The 24,805-nt window shown below is 39.6% G+C and overlaps 1 protein-coding gene across 4 annotated transcripts in view; it reads right to left on the bottom strand.

Annotated features, from left to right (window-relative positions):
- Window positions 1-20,923, bottom strand: part of ect2 (epithelial cell transforming 2) — a 108,145-nt gene extending 87,222 nt beyond the window's left edge. For all 4 annotated transcript variants that reach the window (XM_033620789.2, XM_033620792.2, XM_033620791.2 and 1 more), the window contains exons 1-3: window positions 20,580-20,923; window positions 19,638-19,795; window positions 10,682-10,761 (exon numbers count right to left, since the gene is read on the bottom strand). In XM_033620789.2, coding sequence (XP_033476680.1) covers window positions 10,682-10,761; window positions 19,638-19,770 — 213 coding nt within the window. In that variant the 5' untranslated portion in view covers window positions 19,771-19,795; window positions 20,580-20,923. The remainder of the gene's footprint in view (window positions 1-10,681; window positions 10,762-19,637; window positions 19,796-20,579) is intronic.
- Window positions 20,924-24,805: the final 3,882 nt, after the last annotated feature.

The following is a 24,805-nucleotide window of genomic DNA, read 5'->3' as shown; positions in this document are numbered from 1 at the left end:
CCATGAAAGTACACATTTTGACTGGATGTTATACTGTATGTTTCAACAACCTGACCAGGTGTATTTCTGTTTTTTTTAAATAAAATATAATATTAACCTAGGATTATTTTGGCTCTGTAGTAAGTCCTAACTTGCAATGTTTCGGTCTGCTCACATGGCAAAAAATGCAGAAAAAAAACTTGGTAGGATTTTGACTCTTATTTATCATGTGATGAGCTAAAATATGATGACAATTGTAAAAGATTCATGGTGGAGTCTTTTGTCAATCAAAATCCAATCTTCCTAGATCTACGCAATGATTTTGAACTTTTGAGACCAAAGACAGCCTTCATCAAAAAAAAATTTAGGACCAAAACCATTCCATGTGACTATTGCTACAACTTATGTCTACACATGAACCAATCAGAATAAGACCTGCAGTGACAAATAGTACACTAGTGCATAGTCCTGCACGGGTCCATTTTTTGAAAACCCACACCCACCCACACTTGTAAAGCTCAGTACTAGAACAACCTGTTATCAGTCATTATGTCTAAGTCAAAGCTGCAACCACCAACACCTATAAATTCAAGTCTTTTTCACTGTTTTATTTTGAAAAATAAAAAATATATTTACCCCTTTGCATATATGTATTTGCATATACATATATGCAAATTTTTACCCCTTACACAGCTTTTTGCGGGTTACGTGCAGGACTTCTGCACAAAACCCAAATTTCCCCCTACCATTACATTAAGGGGTGATAACGATAATTAAACCTTCACTGGCTCCTTCACTGGCTCCCTGTCCCGTACAGAATCAATTTCAAGATCCTCCTCCTCACCCACAAAGCCCTCCACAGCCAGGCCCCCTCCTACCTCACAGACATGCTCAACCACCACACTCCCTCCCGCAACCTTCGATCATCCGACAAAAACCTCCTCTCACCCCCACACAGGACCAAGCACAGAACCTGGGGCGACAGAGCCTTCTCCATAGCCGCCCCCTCCCTCTGGAACACCCTCCTTATACACATCCGTGACTGTCCAAATCCATCCACCTTCAAATCACTCCTCAAAACCCACCTTTTCAAATCCGCCTTTAACCTTTAACATTAGCTTTTCGTTCTCGGTTCCTCATGTGCCCTCCTTTTCTTTGTTTTGCACTATGCTTTTGCACCTTGTTGTTTTATATTGTCCTCGTCTTCTGTTTATGTCTTTGCACTTACATGTATGTACTTCTTTTCTTTGATTTTAAATGTAAAGGGTCTTTGAGAGCTGTAAAAGCGCTATATAAATAAAATGTATTATTATTATTATTAATTATTGATAATTTTTATATAACCTATTTAAGATAAAAAAAAATTCAACACATTTATTTTAAACGCAATAGCTTTCTTCTGATTTCAATCACAGTCATCAGTCAAGGCACACGGAGAAAAATGTAATGTCAACACAACCATTAGAAAACACTCAAATAAATGAACATACACAAGATGGTATAAAAACTACAACTCGACTATTTCCTCGCTATCCGCACTCATTCTTGCAACTCACTCCATGCTATGTTGTGTTCATTGTTGCCAGTTTCAAGGATTCAAGGAAGTTTATTGTCACTACCGGAACATGTTGGTACATGAAGGCAACTAAAATTGTACTCAGGTCTCAGTGAGGGAAACAAAGATAAAAGAAACAATAAAACACTAGAGTAGAGAAGGAAAAAAAACTAAGGCACTAAAAATAGAGAGAAACAAGCAACCAGGACCAGCAACCAAAATTACTTTACAAATACATTATATTTACTGCCCTTGAACTCTACCAAACCAACTAGCCGACCAAAAACGTGGAGAGAATAAATGAATGAATGAAAATGAAAGTAAAGAAGTTGCATAAAACGAGCCATTTTACTTTCACTGTAACAGTACTGGTATGCTGAACAAGATCAGAATGATGAATACATATTTCACACAGAATCAGAATCTGCACACTGCCTTTGAATCTCCCCCCTCTTGAAGTTGAATCTTTTAATCCTCTTTCTTTCTACATATCTGTATTGTATTCTTTCCATATTTCGCCTACTTGTTAGCAAAATAGTTAAAGAACCTCCAATAATCGTGCAATTTAAATGTGAAAAGTCTCATTGACTGACCGTCACCTGTGTGTATGCGGAGAAGGCGAGGGTGGAGGGAGGGGAGCTGTGGAAACATCCTGCAGCCTGACATATTATCATGCGTTTAAATAACTTATTAGACGGATATATATAGAAAAAGGCGATGTTTAGAGAGCAAGCCCATATAAGCAACTCCACTTTAGAAACAAGTTCAAAAAACAACTGGAGACTACCAATATTTGTAAGCGACTTTACAAAAAAACAAGCCCAAAGTTGCGGCTAATAGGCGGACCTGAACACAACTTGTGTTCACACATGAGGATGGTGCAACCAAACCTGACGTTGTTAGCTGTTTGCATGACACCGTTGCTAGGTTACCAGGGAGCAAGTGAGTGTGGTCATGCAACCAACCTTGTACAGCCCAACTCCAAGAGTAACTCACGTGGCTTTCCTTGTGTTTATCGCAAGACAATATGTTATCATTTTATCGCCCACCACTATCTGTACATATGTTATTTTAAGAATCCTCATAAATCACTGACCACCAGTCTCTGTGTTGTTAAATACTTAAATAATTAAAACAGTCCAATGTTAATAGACAGTAGACTACACATAGTTTATGATACAGTTAAAATGGCAAAAAAAAATGTGAATAATTGCAGTGCAGGACAATTTAAGGTGTGCCCTAAGGCTGTGCAATTAATTGTCTGGTGATCGCGATTATGATTTTGAGGTCAAACGATTTCAAAATTAATGAAATCAAGGGTAAACGATTTTTGGTCACGGACGCCTGGATGTGTTATTTTGTCTTCTACGGAAACCGCGCATGCGCAATACCGCCCCCTCCTGTCCTCTCTCTATTCACTCCACGAGCCAGTCAAGTTGGATAACTACAAATAATGCGAGGGGCAGGTGATCGCAGGAGATTTCAAAAACAGCGTGCGGAAAATGGGAGAGCGAGACAGGATAGTCTGCGTGTGTGTGTGTGTGTGCGCGCACGCGCACGTGTGTGTGTGCGCATCGGGGCCAAACTCCACTGTGCGCGATACAGAGAGCAGAGGAGAAGTGTAAACGTGCGACCATGTCGAGACAGAAATGACATGCCGTCATGCAAACAGTATAAGTCATCACGTGTGCCGCATAATCGTTTGCATAATCGTGATTTCAATTTTGACCAAAATAATCGTGATTATGATTTCTTCCATAATCCAGCAGCCCTACTGTTCCCCTAAATTTTCTGCTTGTACTCCTAAAATGTTCAGTTAGGGGCTACAGTGCTCCTACTAAAAAAAGTTAGTCTGGAGTAGAGGCTGACATTTTTTCGGGAATCCCACAGGTCATGTGATTCCTGTGGGATTCCCATGGAATGGGAATCAGTTTCACTATTCGTCACGTGATTGGGACAAGATGGGAAAAAAAGTCAACGGGAGCGGGCGGAATTAGTCAAGTTTTTATATAGTAGTTGAAACTAGCTCCACCTCCAGCAACAACAGTAAAATGCTGCTCTAACACTGATGCTTCAATATTAATAATCTAATGATGTCATATATAATAATATCAGTCAGAGGAACCAAACACTACTTTTACTGCAATACTTTAACTACATTTTTCTCTCTCAGAACTGGTTCTTATGACGTGTTGTCTGACCACATCATTCTGAACAGCTTCAAGGTGGCGTGAATGTAAAAATAATTAGGCAATAAACATCAAAACACAACATTAGATGTCATATTTGGGTTTATATTCAACTAAGGTAGGCACTGTGTGATCCATGTACTGTATTTTTTTTTTTTTTTTAATTGGAACTGAAACACAACACGGGAGCGGGATGGGACAGGAGTCATTCTTGTGGGATTGGGACGGGACAGGATTTTTTTTTTTCTTTTTCATGGGATTGAGATGGGATGGGATTATTTTTGTGGGAGTGGGATGGGACAGGACTGAAAATCCACCCCTGTCACCCTCTAGTCTGGAACCCTGGAAGTCATTTAAGCTTACCTTTCCTATAGAGCAGGTCTATACCTTGTCATTTTATTAAACAAACTAAATAACCTTATGTTATTTATCTTATTTACATGACGGCATGTCGTTTCTGTCTCTACATGGTCACACGTTTACAATTCTCCTCTGCTCTCTGTATCGTGCACGGCAGAGTTCTGCCTCGATGCATGCGCATGCACACACACAAGGGCATTAACGACTGATTTTTTTTCAGGTCGACTTATCTGTCAATAAAGTCGAGTCGAGAAGTCATTTGATGACGTCATCACATTGACACGGCGGAGGAAAGTGAAGTATCTCCACACATGTGATGTGTGTGTCTGTCAAGGCCCGAACATACTCGGGCGGAACGTACGCGGAACGGACTCTGCGGAGGTCCGCAAGCCCTGTGCGCGCAAAGCTAGATTGTACGACTGCGCGGACTCCGCTCCGCGCACCAGTGACTGCTCGGCATGTATTTTTCACATCGCGGGGATTTTTCATGGACATTTTTACAGGAAGCTACAATGCGGAAATGCGCTCGACTATGAAAGCCCGAATGACTGCGGACATTCCTCGCGGAGTCTGCTCCGCTTATAGTACGCTGTCAAGGATAAAGTATCAGCGTAATCAGAGGCAGCGATTGCATTCCATACACAAGCACACAGAGAGAGAGGGGGGGAAAAAACACACGACTTGTCGACTCCTCCCGGGGGGTGTCGACTTGTGCCACTGACGTGGCCTAACACTAACACACACACACACACACACACACACACACACACACAGGTGAGCATACTCCCACCAGTGAACAGAGAGCGTGCTCCTGACATTTATGCACGAGAACTGCCAGTTTCATTGGAGAAAAAAAAAACAATGCTAAATTGGTGATACTTGACCCAATTCAAGCCTGGGGAAAATAATGAGAAATTACAGCCCTGCCCATACCGAACCCAGCAGGTTGGGTCCGGCCCAATCGGGCTCAGTCAGAGAATCAGAGCTCTAACTCAAACTCACTTTGCAAAAGCAGCATTTCATGTAGTCCTCTTTTTTCACCAGCCATTCATCACACAATTGAACATGCCTCAAAATTATCATCACTGAACTGGGGAATGTACACAGTATTTCGTGTCCTTCAGTAAATTCAATGGTCACATCTACGAGACAGACAGACTGTAAAGGACTCTGCAAATTGATCAGCATTCTCTGTTTGTGTCAGTTGACAAGGGGATATCTCTCCTGAAAAGAGGGAAGGCAACAAGAGTGGACGTGACAGAGTGCAGATTCTGCTTTATTCAGTCTGTCCCTTCCTGCAGGGCAGCTAACACCAGCTAGCCTGTCCTCAGAGGTCGACTAGTATCATGTCAAAACAAAGGCTTGAGAATAGAATTAATGTGCGGACCTCTCTGCTCCATCTGCTGAAATCCATTATCAAACAGGACGTCTGTGAGCTCTCCTCAGTTATAACATCTGGTACTGAGAGTCCATAGATGTATGCGATTAGTGTTTATTTTGAATATGCATGCAGAAGAACCTCCTCCGCCTTTAAACTGAGACTTAAATACCAGTTTGTACACCAAGGCAAGAATAGGTCTTCTCTCCATATGTGAGTATGTAAAAAGGTGCAAATAAGTGCACACTGACGTGCAATATAAAATCAACGTTCTTAATCTGTAATTTGCAATTTTGAAAATAGGCTTCTCCTTTTATGTGAACTTAAAGTGCAGAGAAAGAAACAGTTCACAAATACTGAACAAAATGCTACAAAATAGTGTATCAATATGATAACAATGACATGAAGTACTGGGATTTTTTCTTTTGTTCCCTTCAGCTAGTCCTTTGACGTATTGTATTACATAGAGAGACTACAGTTTGAGGAAGAGAAACTAAGCTGCACCTTGGTCTCACTTGGCCTTGTGGACTTAAACAACAGAGGGAACATTACTCCCAGAGCAGGAATAGTTTCAAAAGCAAGGACAGTTTTTGGGACAGATGCAGGAAATGACTGCAAAGCAGCAAAGACTGTTTGACCAAAGCTGTGTTCTGAATCACAAGTACAAAAAAATACAGACAGTGTAATTTACAAATCTAACATGTTGGTACTACAGAACCAAAGATTCTACCCTCATTTTCACCAGTTCAAATGAAAAACATCAACAACATCAGCTTATATTAGCTGTCACTAGTTCTGTTTTCTGGCAAAAGCCTTCTCTGGAGCCAGTGTCTGTGCTCAACCAAAGGTTTCTTTTTAAAGGAAGAAGCTCCGTTCTAAAACACCACTGTGCAATCGCAAACAAGTCCAATAGAACGATCCGCCTTCGCTCTAGCGATGCGAGTTGAATTTCAGGAGTCACATTCTCCCAATTAAACTTCCATTCATACAATATAAGCTTATAAACTTACTGATTTTGAACCAGTATTTGTATCAAGAAGGCTAACTTGTGAGAAGTAAGCACAAAAACCTTATCTCCACTGACAGGCAGGTGTGTGTGCGAGTGAGGGACAGAGAGAGCCAACACTCCAACATGCATCTTGAATGAGCAGTGCCGCTAGCTCCCACCAGGCACAGGTGATACGCAGAGCCGTAAACTGAAAAGTAGAAAAATTAACCTGTAGACCGGCACACATACCTGGTCAAAAATATTGTCAGAGTTTAAACGATTAACGGTTAACTCTCCTCCTGCTCCTGTTCTTCCTCCTCCAATCCTACTTCCCATGCGTGACAAATCACCAAAGTTTGCACAAAGATCCAGTCCTATGCCAGGTTTTCTCAGCTGCAAATACCAGTCAATAGTCCTGATGGTAGCACTACAGCAAGCGTCTAAAGTAAAAAACTTTGAAAATTCACAACAAATCGACCGTAGGTGCTGCTACAGCTTTCACCAAAATGTAGCCCCAATACTGAAGAAACTTTTGTACATTTAAACCTATTGCAAATTAGAAGTCCATCACTATTGTTTTATTCAAAAACTGTAAAACTTCTTAAACTTACCTCCTCCCGCAATTTTTACTCAGTTGACACCAAACTTGCTACAGAGCATCTTCAGATTTGGCAAATATCAGAATTTTATATCAAAAACTGAATTTTTGACAGCATTTTGAATTCTGTCGTCATGTGAACCATTGCTATCAATGGGAATAGAGCATCTTTACACATCAGTTTTTCACTTATGGAGTAAATAAATCATTGTTAAAAACAATACATCTAACAACATCTCCATGCTGTCTAGATGCAAGATGTGTATTTTCAGATTTTTGTCTTGATAACTGAATTTATGACAGGAAGCTATAGCATACCAATATTAGCAACATACACATGATTGCGAAGCCACAGTTGTGAGCCTTTGGCCCCTGTTAACAGAAAGCTAAACTATTAGCAACATTTTCTCTCAGTCTCTGAAAACACTTTGCCAATAAGTCTATTAAAACAATCCATTCACATTTTTAAGAAAGCTAATCTGAAGAGTATGTGTGTGTGAATGTATGTATGTGTACTTGTGTAGTTTCTTCAAAATAGCCACCCTTTGCTCTGATTACTGCTTTGCACACTCTTGGCATTCTCTCCATGAGCTTCAAGAGGTAGTCACCTGAAATGGTTTCCACTTCACAGGTGTGCCTTATCAGGGTTAATTAGTGGAATTTCTTGCTTTATCAATGGGGTTGGGACCATCAGTTGTGTTGTGCAGAAGTCAGGTTAATACACAGTCGACAGCCCTATTGGACAACTGTTAAAATTCATATTATGGCAAGAACCAATCAGCTAACTAAAGAAAAACGAGTGGCCATCATTACTTTAAGAAATGAAGGTCAGTCAGTCCGGAAAATTGCAAAAACTTTAAATGTGTCCCCAAGTGGAGTCGCAAAAACCATCAAGTGCTACAACGAAACTGGCACACATGAGGACCGACCCAGGAAAGGAAGACCAAGAGTCACCTCTGCTTCTGAGGATAAGTTCATCCGAGTCACCAGCCTCAGAAATGGCAAGTTAACAGCAGCTCAGATCAGAGACCAGATGAATGCCACACAGAGTTCTAGCAGCAGACCCATCTCTAGAACAACTGTTAAGAAGAGACTGCGCGAATCAGGCCTTCATGGTCAAATAGCTGCTAGGAAACCACTGCTAAGGAGAGGCAACAAGCAGAAGAGATTTGTTTGGGCCAAGAAACACAAGGAATGGACATTAGACCAGTGGAAATCTGTGCTTTGGTCTGATGAGTCCAAATTTGAGATCTTTGGTTCCAACCGCCGTGTCTTTGTGAGACGCAGAAAAGGTGAACGGATGGATTCCACATGCCTGGTTCCCACTGTGAAGCATGGAGGAGGAGGTGTGATGGTGTGGGGGTGTTTTGCTGGTGACACTGTTGGGGATTTATTCAAAATTGAAGGCACACTGAACCAGCATGGCTACCACAGCATCCTGCAGCGACATGCCATCCCATCCGGTTTGCGTTTAGTTGGACGATCATTTATTTTTCAACAGGACAATGACCCCAAACACACCTCCAGGCTGCGTAAGGGCTATTTGACCAAGAAGGAGAGTGATGGAGTGCTGCGGCAGATGACCTGGCCTCCACAGTCACCGGACCTGAACCCAATCCAGATGGTTTGGGGTGAGCTGGACCACAGAGTGAAGGCAAAGGGGCCAACAAGTGCTAAACACCTCTGGGAACTCCTTCAAGACTGTTGGAAAACCATTTCAGGTGACTACCTCTTGAAGCTCATGGAGAGAATGCCAAGAGTGTGCAAAGCAGTAATCAGAGCAAAGGGTGGCTATTTTGAAGAAACTAGAATATAAAACATGTTTTCAGTTATTTCACCTTTTTTTGTTAAGTACATAACTCCACGTGTTCATTCATAGTTTTGATGCCTTCAGTGAGAATCTACAATGTAAATAGTCATGAAAATAAAGAAAACGCATTGAATGAGAAGGCGTGTCCAAACTTTTGGCCTGTACTGTATGTTTGTGTGTATATGTATATATGTACATACAGTATGTATGTGTATACATATGCGTGTGTGTGTGTGTGTGTGTATGCATATAGAAATAAGAAAAGAGTAATGTAAAAGGAAGAGGGAGATAAATAACTATTATTAATATTTTATGGAGAAGGGGCAGGATTAAATAAGTTGTACTTCTTCCCACCCCTTTTCGGACATGTAAGTGAAATTATTGAGCTGTTTTCTTTTTCTGTAATTGTCTTGATTGTCCATTTTTGTATTATTATTTCTGTTTTACTTGTTCATATATACGTTATATATCATTTGCATGTTCGGAATAAAAATCACTACTACTAAATCACTACTAATCTTAAATCTGCTAATACCAACTAATTTAGCGTCATTATGATATTTCTAATCTTTTGTCACTTTTAACTTACATCTTTCAAAGGCATCTGCGTATTGTGAACATAACAGAGCACAATACCAATTCAAATTGTCATTTCTAATAACGACAAGCAAAATTTATGTGCACTCCTTATTTACACAAGTACTATGCGCAGTCAGAAGCAGTTGTTCATTTTGTCAAAACCTACGAAAAGCTCAGAGCTACTAACATATTGATGAATGCCAAAATACACATAAATTTCCTTCAGCGAACAGTTAACACACAAATATGTTCTGCTCACGTTCCATGAATGAGACCCTATGTGTCCAACTAATCACTTTTCACATTTTCATTATTGTTTAATGTATTTGTTTTGTCTAAAAAATGTAGAAGACAACGAAAAATGCCCATCACAAGTTTCCAGAGCCCAAGGCCAAAATGCTTAATTTGTCTTGCAACAGTTATAAAAAGTGAAAAACTGACATCCATGAGGGACTTCTGTATCCCATTTCATGCTGATTCAGGTGTATTTACTAGGGATAGACCGATATGGATTTTTTAGGGCCGATGCCGATACCGATTTTTTTCCCATCACCCTTAGCCGATGACCGATTATGGACTGCCGATTTTCTTGAGCCGATATCTGGGGCCGATACTGCTTTTGCTCCCTCAATTTACATAAAAAAAAAAATGAAACAATGATAACAAATATTACAGGTCTCAAGTTTAAAATAAGAAACATTTATTGAACAGTAAAAAATACTAAAACAAGATGGAAAGTTGAGGTAGAACAGGTAGAATATTATTATTATTATTATTATACATTCACTTAAATCTTTGAGTAATGTCTTTATAAAATAAACAAATATTTAAGCTGAAGCATAAATAAAACAACAACTACTGTACACAGTAGGATTCAACAGCTTTGTTCAACTTAACCACATACTTTCAAATGAAAAAAAGTGCCAGGGAAAAATAAATCCGCGAACCCACGCGCATATCGGCCGATGCCGATACAAGTAAAAAACTCAAATATCGGCCCGATATATCGGCCAGCCGATGTATCGGTCTATCCTTAGTATTTACCTCATGAGACAACAGCAGGGGCAAGCCATCATTTTTTCACAGTTTGAACCCAGAAGCATCAACATCAACCTTCAGAACAGAGTTTCTATGTCCTACTTATCAAACAGAGAACAGCAGTGATTTTGACATGCTCAGATCGTGAAGGCCTGCCACCTTAATAGAGGCCAGTAGACCTTCAGGATTAATAGAGGACTGATATACCTGCAGTGCTTTGACCAGCACTCCATTTCTGCCAGCTTCTCCCACCAGAACAACCCTTGTCTCCACTTTTGGCAGCATATCTAAGAGAAATGAAGAGAGAGAGACAGAGTGAACAAGGAAGAAAAGGGTACAAGACATACAAAAAACTGGAAGACGGATTAAGGAAGAGGTTATCTCTAGGAGGTGATGAAGGTTTTCCTACATTTTGACTTACAGCAAAGGTTTACAGCCACAAATTTGCAATACATGCATCACTGATTAAGAAGAAGAAGGAGAACAGCTGCATAGAAATTGCATAGAGGAGGATTCATCTACAAGTATTGTATGAAGCCAACATATGTTCCCTTAGTGGAACTTAAAGGACAACTTCGGTATTTTTCAACCTGGGCTCTATTTCCCCATGTGTATGTGTGGGTATGATTCATGGGTACCACTTGTTCTAAAATTGGTTCAGTATTGAGCCGCGAAACGAGCTAAAACGGTAATGGGGGCAAATGCGTCCTGTATAAAAGTGCTTTTTTTCGCCACTGACCGGTTCAGATCGCCAGTGCTATCTCTGTAAATAGCATATGGTAGCGGCCCAGGGGCAGTGGTGACTGTGAATGAGTGGAGTCAGCTGTCAGTCAGTGTAGGAGCAGAGAGGCGGAAGGCGTCCCCACTCGGTATTGCAAATGGGAAATAGAGCCCAGGTTGAAAAATACCGAAGTTGTCCTTTAAGAACTCACTTTAATTCTCACATAAAAAGGACATGGCTCCTCATTGTATTTTAAATCCATTTTGACTCAATATAATTAGCTTTATGAAATGAATGCAACAAAAAACAAACAAAAAAAACCTGCCCTGAAATTAACTTTTAAAAGAAAAGGTATCACTTTTAATGTGGATGTCCACTCAGCGTTGATAGGAAACTTGGTCGCTCAAAGCAATAAATTCCTCAATGCGTGCCATATTGACCAAGAACTGAGTTTGCAGCGGCAAAATGACATGAAAGTTACATTATCGGAAATTTGAAATGTGAAATTATGACAACTTAAAACTGAATGTTTTATACACTATTTGTTCACTACACAACTATAACACAACTGTAGCCAAATCTAATGGCACAGTTTGCTATGGGGTCAATTAGTCTCATAATGAATGAACTCGCGCAGGGTTTTTCACAAATGCACATGGTCTGGCAGTTGTATTTCGGACTCACTAATGCACACTATCTGTTTCGCAAATGCACACACTCTGGTTCACAAATATAATATGAGGCACACTTGTAATATAAATTCACAGATCATGCGAATCGCTGAATGTGCATTTACAAACTGCTTCTCATTTGTGAACCTCTCTACATTTGTGAGAGAAATCTGTGTGGTGAATTTTGAGACTCCCCTGACATCACAGGCCAACGAACATCACCATTGGCTGAATCTGTCAATCAAAATTATGATTCTGATTGACAGATTCATCAGTTAATCAGGTGTGTTCGCTTTCAGCCAATCGTATGGCTCCTTACATTTTCTCCACACTTTTAAACCAATCGCAGAGCTACTGAGCTACTGTTTGGAGTAGGGCTGGGCGGTATGACCTAAAATTTATATCACGGTATAAATCGAATCCCTTCACGGTAACGGTATATATCGCCGTATAAATTTAAGTGTAAAAGTTATAATAGAAGTGTTTCTGAATGGGTTTTGTAGTCCCTTAGCAAAGCTAAATTGATTAAAAAAAAAAAAAAAAAACAACAAGAAAAGCAAAGATATAATGTATTTTTTAGAGCAATTATTATGCAGAATGCAGATCTCAAAACTCAAAATTAAAACCCAGTACTCTATGGTGCAAAATGTCCCCTGGGATCTATATCAAAAGGTAATTTCCTTCTTTTAGCAAAATCCTAAATGACTGAGTTGTGTTTTTTCCACCTGGACCTTTATGCTCTGCCATTTCTCCTCTAAGCATCACACTGTAACCTGTGACAGGCTGCTATGATACCACAACTATCACACATTCACATATGGAGTTTTTTGTGGAGCCCCTAGCGTCACATAGGTTTACATTACCAAAGGTTTATGACAAACTCTCTTGCCAAAAACCAACTCCCATGTGCGCACGGCGAGAGAGGAGAGGGAGAGAGGCTGTGCTGCTGCCAGAGGAGACACTGAATGAGTTCCCTCTGAGCGGTAAGTCGCTAAAAGAGTCTGAGAAGTCCGGGGCTGTTCATAAGACATTAACTCACTCACTCACAAGTTCTCCAGCAACACATGTTGCACGTTCTACACTAAATCACGGACGCATATACCGTGCAGCCCTAGTTTGGAGTATTCAAACAAGACGCACTAGACTGAAACGGTGGACGAGACATGGATCAATCTCAACCTGTAAGTAACACATTTATCTTATTATCCCCTCGTTGTAAATCATGCAATGTTATGAGTTTTTATCTCTGGTGGAATTCACTTACATTTTAGTGTACCATCAGCTTATTAATAGCATTTTAACCAAAACAAAGAAAAGCGTAAAATTTCCAGAAAGATAAGTGTCGCTTTAACTGCATGCCAAATTAATAAGAGCGCACAAGGCCTAATTGCCTCCAAAGTTAACTTGAGCACCTGCTGGAGAGCAATGTAGCATCTGAAAAGTTGTTTTTTTTTTATGCAAAGCCTGGTGCAGTGCTCACTCCACATAAAACGCACTGGGGCTACATTACATCTCTTCCAGCAGAGAGCACTGAGGGTAAAACAGCATCACCATTAAGATCTAACAGCATATTCTCTGGTCTAGCTCAGCTTAAAGCATAAAGATACTGAATCCGTCACCAAGTTAGTGTGTTGTTGCAAACAATGTGGGTTTCATTAATCACTGGCAAACTTTCTGGGGAAAACCTGGTCTTATTAGGAGAGATGGTATTCATCTTACTTTGGCTGGAGCTGCTTTCATATCTTCGGAACCTGGCCAAGTTTATTAGTAATTCAAAACCCTGACAACCCAGAGTTGAGACCAGGACTCAGAGTCACAGTCCTACACGCTTCTCTAAGCTTCTAGTTCAGTTACCCAGCCATAGTTTTATACAAACGGTGTCTGTCCCCCGACCACCTAAATTATCTAAATCTAAAATTAAACAAAGAGGAGTTGTGCATAACAACCTCATAAAAATTAAAACCTCTTCTGTGACAGAAAGACAAAACAGGAGAATTAAATGCAGATTGTTAAATATCAGGTCTCTATCATCGAAAGCAGTGTTTGTAAACGATTTAATATTTGTTAATCATATTGATTTACTCAGCCTTACTGAAACCTGGCTGTGTCAAGACGAATATGTCAGTCTAAATGAATCCACTCTTCCCAGTCATAACAATACCCACATTCCTCAAGGTAGCGGCCGAGAAGGGGGGGTCGCAGCCATTTTTAACTCTAGTCTGTTAATCAGCCTTAAACCTAAACTAGACTATAATTCATTTGAAAGCCTCGTTCTTAGTTTTTTACATCCAACCTGGAAAACCTTGCAGCCACTTTTCTTTGTTAGAGTGCATCGTGCTCCTGGCCCGTATTCTGAATTTGTATCTGAATTCTCAGAGTTTTTATCCAGTTTAGTTCTTAAATCAGATAAAGTTATTATTGTAGGTGATTTTAACATTCATGTTGACGTTGATAATGACTCCCTGGCTACCGCGTTTATCTCATTATTAGACTCCACTGGCTTCAGTCAGGGTGTAAATAAATCCACTCACTGTTTTAACATTACCCTCGATCTAGTTCTGATGTATGGAATTGAAATTGATAACCTAACAGTCTTTCCATAGAATCCCTCACTATCGGATCATTATTTGATTATTTTGATTTCTTTTTACTCGATTACACACCACTCAGCAACAGTTACTATACTAGATGTTTATCAGATAGTGCTGTCGCAAAATTTAAGGAAATTATTCCTTCGTCATTGAATTTAATACCATGTCCTTCAGTAACAGAGGTTTCCTGTACTGACTTTAAACTCTCCCGAATTGATCATCTTGTCCATAGTGCCGTCAGCTCGCTGCGAAGAACACTCGACTCCGTAGCACCTCTTAAAAAGAAGTCAACAAAGCAAAGAAAGTTTGCTCCTTGGTATAACTCTCAAATCCATAAGTTAAAACAAATATCGCGAAAATCTGAAAGGAATTGGCGATTAACCAAACTGGAAGAACCTTGTTTAGTCTGGGCAGACAGTCTCAAAACGTGTAAGAGGGGCCTCCACAATGCCAGAGCAAACTATTACTCAGCTTTAACAGAAGAAAATAAGAACAACCCCAGGTTTCTTTTCAGCACTGTAGCCAGGCTGACTGAGAGTCACAGCTCTATTGAGCCTTGTATTCCTTTAGCCCTTTGCAGTAATAATTTTATGAGCTTTTTTAATGACAAAACTAACTATTAGAGAATTAACTATTACTATTAGAGGCAAAATTCATGACCTCCTGTCCTCAGATAGTACCTATCTGCCATCAAACACAGCTGTAAGACCTAATATATATTTAGATTGCTTCTCCCCGATTTCTCCTCAACAATTGACCGCAGTGATTTCTTCATCTAAACCAACAACGTGTCCCTTAGACCCCATCCCAACTAGGCTACTTAAGCAGGTCTTACCTTTAGTTAACACTCACTTATTAGACATGATCAATATATTAACACGCTATGTACCACAGTCTTTTAAGGTAGCTGTAATTAAACATCTCCTAAAAAAGCCCACCCTGGATCCAGAGGTATTAGCCAACTATAGACCAATATCTAATCTTCCCTTTCTTTCAAAGATCCTTGAGAAAGTAGTCACAGACCAGCTGTGTGATTTTCTCCATGATAATAAGTTATTTGAAGAATTTCAGTCAGGATTTAGAGTGCATCATAGCACTAGTTAAAATTACAAATGATATTTTGATTGCTTCAGACAAAGGACTCATCTCTGTACTGACCATCAAATTCTGCTACAGAGACTGGAGCATTTAATTGGCCTAAAAGGTTCTGCACTAAGCTGGTTTAAATCGTATTTATCTGATCGCTTTCAGTTTGTTCATGTTCATGATGAATCATTCTTACGTACTAAAGTTTGTTTTGGAGTTCCACAAGGTTCTGTGCTCGGACCAATCCTATTCACTCTATATGCTTCCTTTAGGTAACATCATTAGAAATCACTCTGTAAATTTCCATTGTTATGTGGATGATACACAATATTGATGAAGCCAGAAGAAACTAATCAATTAATTAAACTTCATAATTGCCTTAAAGACGTAAAAACCTGGATGAGCACCAATTTCCTGACGTTAAATTCAGACAAAATTGAAGTTATTGTTCTTGGCCCCTAACAACTCAGAGACTCTTTATCTGATGATATAGTTTCTCTAGATGGCATTGCTCTGGCCTCTAGCACTACCTTAAAAAGCCTCGGAGTAATATTTGATCAAGATTTATCTTTTAATTCTCATTTAAAATAAATCTCACAGACTGCATTTTTTCATCTGCATAATATTGCGAAAATTAGGCCCGTTCTGACCCGAAAAGATGCAAAAAAATTGGTCCACGCTTTTGTTATCTCTAGGCTGGATTACTGTAACTCCCTATTATCAGGTAGCTCTAATAAGTCTTTAAAAACTCTCCAGCTAATTCAGAATGCAGTGGCACATGTACAAACAGGAACTAAGAAAAGAGATCATATTTCTCCTGTTTTAGCTTCTCTGCACTGGCTCCCTGTAAAATCCAGAACTGAATTCAAAATCCTACTGTTAACTTATAAAGCTCTAAATGGTCAGGCTCCGTCATATCTTAGAGAGTGCCATATTATCATAGTGCCATATTATCCCACCAGAACACTGCGCTCTGAGAATGCAGGGTTACTTGTGGTCCCTAAAGTCTCCAAAAGTAGATCAGGAGCCAGAGCCTTCAGCTATCAGGCTCCTTTCCTGTGGAATCATCTTCCTGTTGCTGTCCAGGAGGCAGACACCGTCTCCACATTTAAGACTAGACTTAAGACTTTCCACTTTGATAAAGCTTATAGTTAGGGCTGGCTCAGGCTTGCCTTGTACCAGCCCCTAGTTAGGCTGACTTAGGCCTATTCTGCCGGGGGACCTCTGATAATACACCGCTCTCGCTCGCTCACTCTCTCTCTCTCTCTCTCTCTCTCTGTCTCTCTCTCTCACTTTCACTCTCACTCTCTGCGTCTTGCTAACTCGGCTTCTTCTCCGGAGCCTTTGTGCTCCACTGTCTCTCAGGTTAACTCATATCGCAGCGGTGCCTGGATAGTGTGACGTGTGTGGTTGTGCTGCTGCTGTGGTCCTGCCAGATGCCTCCTGCTGCTGTTATCATTAGTCATACTTCTACTGTTATTATACACATATGATTATTGTCACATATGTATACTATCAGATATTAATATATACTTTCAAGGTATTGTACCCCAATAGCCGGAATAATAATTATAATATTACTACTTTCATTATTGTTGTTGTAAGCTACTGTCATTACCGTCTGTCCTGCATCTCTCTGTTTTTCCTTATCCGCTGCAAGGGTCCTAGGGACAGAGGGATGTCGTGTGCTGTAAAGCCCTGTGATGCAAACTGTGATTTGTGATATTGGGCTTTATAAATAAATTGAAATTGAAATTGAAAATTGAAATTGTTGTTCACTACCCAAGTCTGATTGTAACACTAGACTACAGACATTATCTTCAATTCAACTTTCAGCTGACTTAAGCAGTTTAGGTAACAGACACTCCACTTTCCTGCTGTTATTTCAGACACGTGAACTAACCATAGACACCAGTCTAATTCATGGACTCACAGTGGTGTGCTGCTGCAGAGTGAATACAGTGAAAAGGATATTTCCAGTTTAAAAAAAAAAAAAAAAAAAAAAATTAATGATGTTTTTGGCCTGGCAGCCTGCCAGGGGAAACACTGATTTTATCAGACCCCCTCCAAGACAGTCCTGGACCAAAGACTGTATTTATGCTTCTATCAGGAGCTACTTGGTGTGGATCTATTTGTTTCTATTTGGCCGCATATTTCTTTGATCCAGCACCCACTCCATTGGACACAGCTTTGTGTCCTTTTTTTGTTACCCTTTTTTATGTAAGTGAGAACCTGTTCAGCTTTTCCCTGGCTTTTTTTTTTTTTTTTTTTTTTTTTTTAAAGGTATCCTCCCTGTGTATTGCTCTTAATTATTCCACAGTGTTCTTTGGTGACCAAGACTAATGACAACTCCCACACAGATGAGAGAGAGAGGCATGAGTATGTTAACATTGACTGTCACGGACAGTGATGCACACACCCACACGGTCTTCACACAGACCATGCTGGAGCCATAAGATAAGGGCCCTGCAATAAGTCCTTCATTCAGGTAACAGAGTTCAGCACTGTTTAAACCATTTTAGAGAGGTGTTGACTGATTCAACTTCATGGTCATTTTGGAGGCTGTAGTTTGTGTTTGATGCTATTGTGTAACACCAAGATGTGTTTCTGATATTTTGTCCTTATATATCCATGAGGGTAGACTACAAATAGAGAATAGGCAACAGCATCATGACGCATTGCATTCTGGGTAGTAGCATCCATTCTTTGGGACACGCCTCTTTAACAGAGACAAAAACAAGAATGGACAAAGAGCAAGTATAATATTCCCTAAGAGAGAAGCTGAGCAAGAAAGCAAATTAGCGCTACTTTGCTAAATTTAAGGATGCAAACAGCCCTGATTTGTACAAACTAGTGATGTGATCAGGTGGTTCGGGTAAGCTTGTTAGAAATATTGCAGGTTTCGGCTGGGTCATAAATGTGACAAAGCAGTGTTATGAATAAATTAGGGCTGCACGGTATATGCGGTAGACGGTAGAAATTATATACATTTGGCCCACGGTAGAGATTTGCGCTCTACCGTCCTATCATCGATGACGTCATCACACCTGCCTCAGTGTGAAAATGGCTGCGAGCACAGAGACAGCGGAGCAAGAGGAGCTGGTTCACGTCCGTGATTTAGCGTAGCACGTGCAACATGTGTTGCTGGAGAACTTGTGAGTGAGTGAGTTAATGTCTTATGAACAGCCCCAGACTTCTCAGACTCTTTTAGCGACTTACCGCTCAGAGGGAACTCATTCAGTGTCTCCTCTGGCAGCAGCACAGCGTTTCTCCCTCTCCTCTCTCGCCGTGCGCACACGGGAGTTGGTTTTCGCCAGGAGAGTTTGTCATAAACCTTTGGTAATGTAAACCTATGTGACACTAGGGGCTCCACAAAAAACTCCATATGTGAATGTGTGATAGTTGTGGTATCATAACAGCCTGTCACAGGTTACAGCCTGATGATTAGAGGAGAAATGGCAGAGCATAAAGGTCCAGGTGGAAAAAACACAACTCAGTCATTTAGGATTTTGCTAAAAGAAGGAAATTACCTTTTGATATAGATCCCAGGAGACATTTTGCACCATAGAGTACTGGGTTTTAATTTTGAGTTTTGAGATCTGCATTCTGCACAATAATTGCTCTAAAAAATACATTATATCTTTGCTTTTCTTGTTGTTGTTTTTTTTTTTTTTATCAATTTAGCTTTGCTAAGGGACTACAAAACCCATTCAGAAACACTTCTATTATAACTTTTACACTTAAATTTATACGGCGATATATACCGTTACCGTGAAGGGATTCGATTTATACCGTGATATAAATTTTAGGCCATACCGCCCAGCCCTAGAATAAATCATTATAACTTTCGGAGATGTGCAATAATCCATCTTCAATCTACCCCCCTTGTTTGCCTTTCTGTTAGAGTACTTGCATTATGGGTTGAATTTAAATAAAATTTTTTTTGATGATTTGATCTGATGATCTGATTTTTACACATTAGAGTATAATCTCTGCTGAAACTGAAGGTGTATGGGTATTTAGAGAGGAGGAGGAGGAGGAGGAGGAGAAGGAGAAGGGACAGAAGAAAAAAATGGTAAGCCATGCAGACTGACCTTCCCCATCTTCACATGCCATGCCCAGAAATACATGGTCCTTGGTGGTTTCGGCGATCCTGGAATCATAGACCAAAGAATCCACGAGCAGACTCCGAGCTGTCCCTAAAGTCACTATGCTGCTGTCAGCCATGGCAGCAACTTATGGGGGCACCAAACTGTCCAAGTTATCAAAAGTTACAGGAAAAGAACAGAGAGGGACACAGAGGGAGAACATGGCAAGGCAGAGAGGAGAGAGAAAGTAAAGCAATAAGGAAGAAAAGAAGACGGGTGAGAACTGTCAAACTAAAGGCAAGAGATACAACTTGGTATGATTTCACACACAAATACTACCCAAGTCTGACAACTGGAGAGAAAGCAACATATTTGTGAACTCTGATAACTTTGATATAACTAGGCAAGGTGAAAAAGAAGTTTATACTGAAACTTTCAATTTGTTTGGTTGTTTACATAACAGCAGCCATACAACAGCATCTAGTGGGCTTCATAAAAATACCTGTCTTTGCAAATAAGTTGTGCAAGTGCAGTAAATCTCAGACTGAAACACTCATGGCTAAAACAGAGTACAAGGTACTGTGGTATAAACGTAAAACAAGCAATGAAGGTACATTTTTTCTTATAATTAAATAGTCACACTAATCAAGTTGATACCAAAAGCAATTAACGGCACTTTGAACTCGCTCCTGTTCAAGACATGCTTCGTCTAAAACAACAGGCAAAAAGACTCGCATGATAAGGCCAACCGGGGGAATAACTTTAGGGATAGCCTGTATCCAACTTCATCTTAACGATAGCGAAGTTAACGTTTGCTGCTTTCACCAAGACACACATTTCCTTTGCCTAACGTCACAGAGGCTAACTTAACTAAGCTAACGTTAAGTGCTTTATATGGTACGTTTTCAACAGCACAATGAGAACAAAATCAAAGTAAACTAAACTTACCGACTATTTTGGTGGCCGGTACCTTAGATAAAGGAATAAAAGTAAGGGCAGCGAGAGGAGCTAAACTAGCTGTCAGCTAGTTAAATTCAATAAGCTCTCTGGCTAACTTAGCTAACTTCCGAGCTAGTAAGTCAACAATACAATAAAGAATTCCTGAACATTCCTCGTCGGTCCTGACTCAGAAAATCTGTAACATCTCTACGTTATATCTCAAGTCCGTCGTCAATGCATGCTGCCCTTGTGCGTGAGAAATAGTCCAAATAAACGAAATGTGGTTGCTTTAGTTTGTTGACAGCTAGCTACTTCATAGAAGTCCCGACTAGGTGGCTGCCTGCTGTTAGAGCTCAATTCAAAAAGCAAGGCAAACAACGGTGCGGCGCGCTGATTGGGCAAGAGTGACGGACAGCCAGCGGCTTCCGTTTGGCGAGGGCGCTGATTGGTCCGTTCATTCAAATCACGATGCGCACTGCTGGGATCTTCGGATACTGTCGGGTTTTTTCTACTTTTCGAGACCAGAAAACAACGAGAGCTGATGTCTTTACGTCCCTAAATTTCATTCATTCATTAAATTTCATTTTACAGAAACTAGTGTAATTCTGCCAGCGTGACGCAACAGAACGGCCACGCCAACGAAAATATACAGCGACGCCATTCTCAGCTTATATCTACTCCTATACTTTATCAGCCTTTACATACTATCATGCAACTTAAACACACACACACACACACACACACACACACACACAAAGGCCCTTCCACTTCTCCTACACAGTAGCAAGACAAACAGACTTTGTGGTGGGTTTGCCTCTTTTTTTTAATTGTTATTATTATTATTATTATTATTATTATTATTATGATTATTATGCATGTCCTTATGCATTGATTATGCATTTGTGATTTTGTGTGTCTTTAAAGTTAGTTTGTGTCTCTTTGTAGTTATTTGGGTCTCTTATTGGATGTAGTTGTAGCCTCCTCCATTCTACAAACAAATAAAAATATTTAGATTAGAACATAAACAATAAAATGGGAAATAACATAGAGAAATATATTTAAAAAGTTGCACTATAGGAAGAATATACATATAACTATATATATATATAGATATATATATAGGTCTACTACTCAAAAAATTAAGGGAACACTTAAAACACACATCAGGTCTTGATGAATGATGTGTTGAAAATCTTCACTGATGTACATTGTATGATTTGTTGAGAACAAAATGACGTCACATAAGGATGTGCCATCCTGGAGGAGCTGAACTACCTATGCAACCTGATTGGGCTGCAGGTACCACCCGTACCACCTCATGCTGCCAGTGGTGACGAGGAGCAGAACACAAAACTAAAGAAGAATCAGTAAGGAAGGATAAGGAGAGAGCAAATGTCTGTGGCCACCACATGCAAAACCATTCTCTTTTTTTGGGGTTGTCTTGCTTTTGCCTCTTATTTGCACCTGTTGTCACTTTCATTTGCACCAAAGCAGGTGAAACTGATTCACAATCACTTGTGCTTCCTTTTGAATGAAAGTCAGAATATAGTGAATGAAAGTCAGAATATAGTGAATGAAAGTCAGAATATATCTAATGAAAGTCAGAATACAGTGTATGAAACTTGAGAATAGTGGTTTGATATCACAACAGTGACAAACAATGCTGAGGCTTGGGGCAAACATTATCGTTACCTGGCTGTTTATGAGGGTGGGTCTGGGAAATGTGGATGCTGCTCTGCAGGGCGCTCAATTTGCAGACATTAACTGTGGTGGCATTGACAACAAGGGAAGAGGAATAGGGAGGGACAGGGGCTCGATTCAGATACAGTTGTCGCACATATAACACACATTTGCAGTTGAGACTTTGCTTCAAGCTTTGGAAACTAAGTGAAACTAAGTGGAAACTAAGTGAGCCTTCCCACACATAAGTAAGGCAGAAAACTTGCACCCTTGAATGGGAAACTTGCTCTTGTTATGGTGTTTGTTAATCTGCGGGGTTAGTGTAATGAGAAGCCTATTTCTATTATAGGAATTGGCAAAATTTGTAAATGGGCTGTAGGCCTATATATTTACGACTGCGCTGTTCGGGTGTTTGGTTATTAAGTAGGCCTATCACTCTTATTTAAGAAAATTTGTCAATGTTGTTGCAAAAGACAATTATTAAAATGCGTTTTATGATTTAAAAAGTAGGCTAACTTCTTTTCATTGAAATTGAGAAACCGGCCAACTGGCTGTAAATTAAATGCTGAGTGTTTGTTAATAGTTTAATTCATTAAAATTTGCCAATGTGGCGTATATTAGGCTATTACATGGCTTGCTGATGGAACTAGTCTTACTTTTACTTTTAATGAATAGGACTGGAAATCTGCCAATGTGGCTGGATATTGTAAATGTGCTGTAGACATATTGTTTAGACTATTTGCTTTGTTGTTGTTGTTTTTAGCCTTGTAGTCTATTTGGTCCTAGTGGCAAATTGGTTGGTGCTTATTTTAGGACATTTTTGTTTATGTCTGCAGCATCAATACTTTATTTCCCAAACTGTAAATTAGAATATTTTGAGGGTGTCACAACAAATTAGACTATGTTTTCTATGATACTGTTATTTGTGTGTATGTTTGTATGGGTATTTGTATGTCTGGTGTGTCTCTTGTCTAATACTAGTCTTCATATGCAAGGGAAGGAAATAATAAACTACCAAAAATACTATGCAGAGTTTGGATGGTTTACCAAGAAAGGGACTGAGAATGGCACATATCATGTAGTCTAAGGAATAAAGTTACTGATATTGCTGAGATTTTATCTAAGGGTGTTCATGTATTAGCATTATCTGAAACTCACTTGGATGATACAATTAATGACTCGGTAGTTAGTGTTCATGGATATAGCCTACCATATTTAGGAGGAACAGAAATGCATTTGGAGGTGGTGTTGCAGCCTATTTTAAGTCTCATATACCAGCTAAAATAAGATATGATTTAATGTCCGCTGACACTGAAGCACTTTGGATACAAGTTCATTTACCTAATTTGAGGCCTTTGCCGATAGGCTTCTGCTACAGACCTCCGAATGCACGGGTAAATTATTTGGATGTAATATATGCGATGCTTGATGAAGTGTGTGATCTTGCTCATGAGATTCATATATTAGCTGATTTGAATATTAATTGGAATATGGATGGCTGTCCACTCAGAGATAAGCTATTGGCTGTGGCCAATGCCAGCAATTTAGTGCAAATTGTTGACAAGCCAACAAGTGTGTGTAAGGATTTTTGGTGCTGCAACAGCAACTTGTATTGACCATGTGTTCACTAACTTTAGTCATTTCTGTTCTAAGCCGTTATCTAATCCAGTGGGGTTTAGTGATCAAAGTTTGATTGCTCAAGTTAGGAAAACGAAGGTTCCAAAAGCAGGACCTAAAGTTTTCAGAAGGTCAATGAAGTTGTTTAGTGAAGAGGCATTTGTAGAGGATGTTGAAAATGTATGCTGGGAATCTGTACTTGTGAAGCAGGATCCAGATGATGCCCTGGGTGACTTCAATACATTGTTACATCTCTAACAAGTGTTAGAGAAACATGCCCCTCTAAGGAAATATACTGTGAGTAGCAAACAGTGGCTGGACAGTGAACTGAAGAAACTAACGATGGTAAGAGATGATGCAAAAAAAGTTGCTGTTCAGTCAGGCCTTCAGTCGGACTGGCAAAATTATATGAATTTAAGAAATTATGTAACTGCTGCTAACAAAAAGAAAAAGCATTTGTTCTATTCACCTAAAACCAAAGATGTGAAGAATGATAAGAAAAAACTATGGAATGTAATGAACGGCATAATGGGTTATATGCCCGGATCAAATCCTGCTTATCTTGAGGTGGACGGTAAATTCATATCAAAGCCTTTAAACACAGCTAACTATTTTAATGATTATTTTTATGATAAGGTTAATAATTTGAGAAGAAATATGACACATGTAAATGATGATGTCTCAACAACATTAATTAAGAATTTAATAATGATAAATAAAAATTGTGAATTTAACATCGAAAAGGTGACAATCAGTAAGGTTATTAGGCTTCTGTATAAAGGTAAGGATAGTCCACCAGGTGTGGATAACCTTGATGCTAAATTTCTCAGTATTGCTGCTGATTCAATTGCTGTTCCTTTGTGCTATATTTTTAATTTATGTATTGAGAAAGGTGTTTACCTAAAGGCTTGGAAAATTGCCAGAGTTATACCATTACG

The sequence above is a fragment of the Epinephelus lanceolatus genome, chromosome 6 (assembly GCF_041903045.1).
Source record: "Epinephelus lanceolatus isolate andai-2023 chromosome 6, ASM4190304v1, whole genome shotgun sequence".
Taxonomy (NCBI): Eukaryota; Metazoa; Chordata; class Actinopteri; order Perciformes; family Serranidae; genus Epinephelus; species Epinephelus lanceolatus.
The sequence above is the reverse complement of the archived record's forward strand: the minus strand, read 5'-3'. Positions and strand labels throughout refer to the sequence as shown.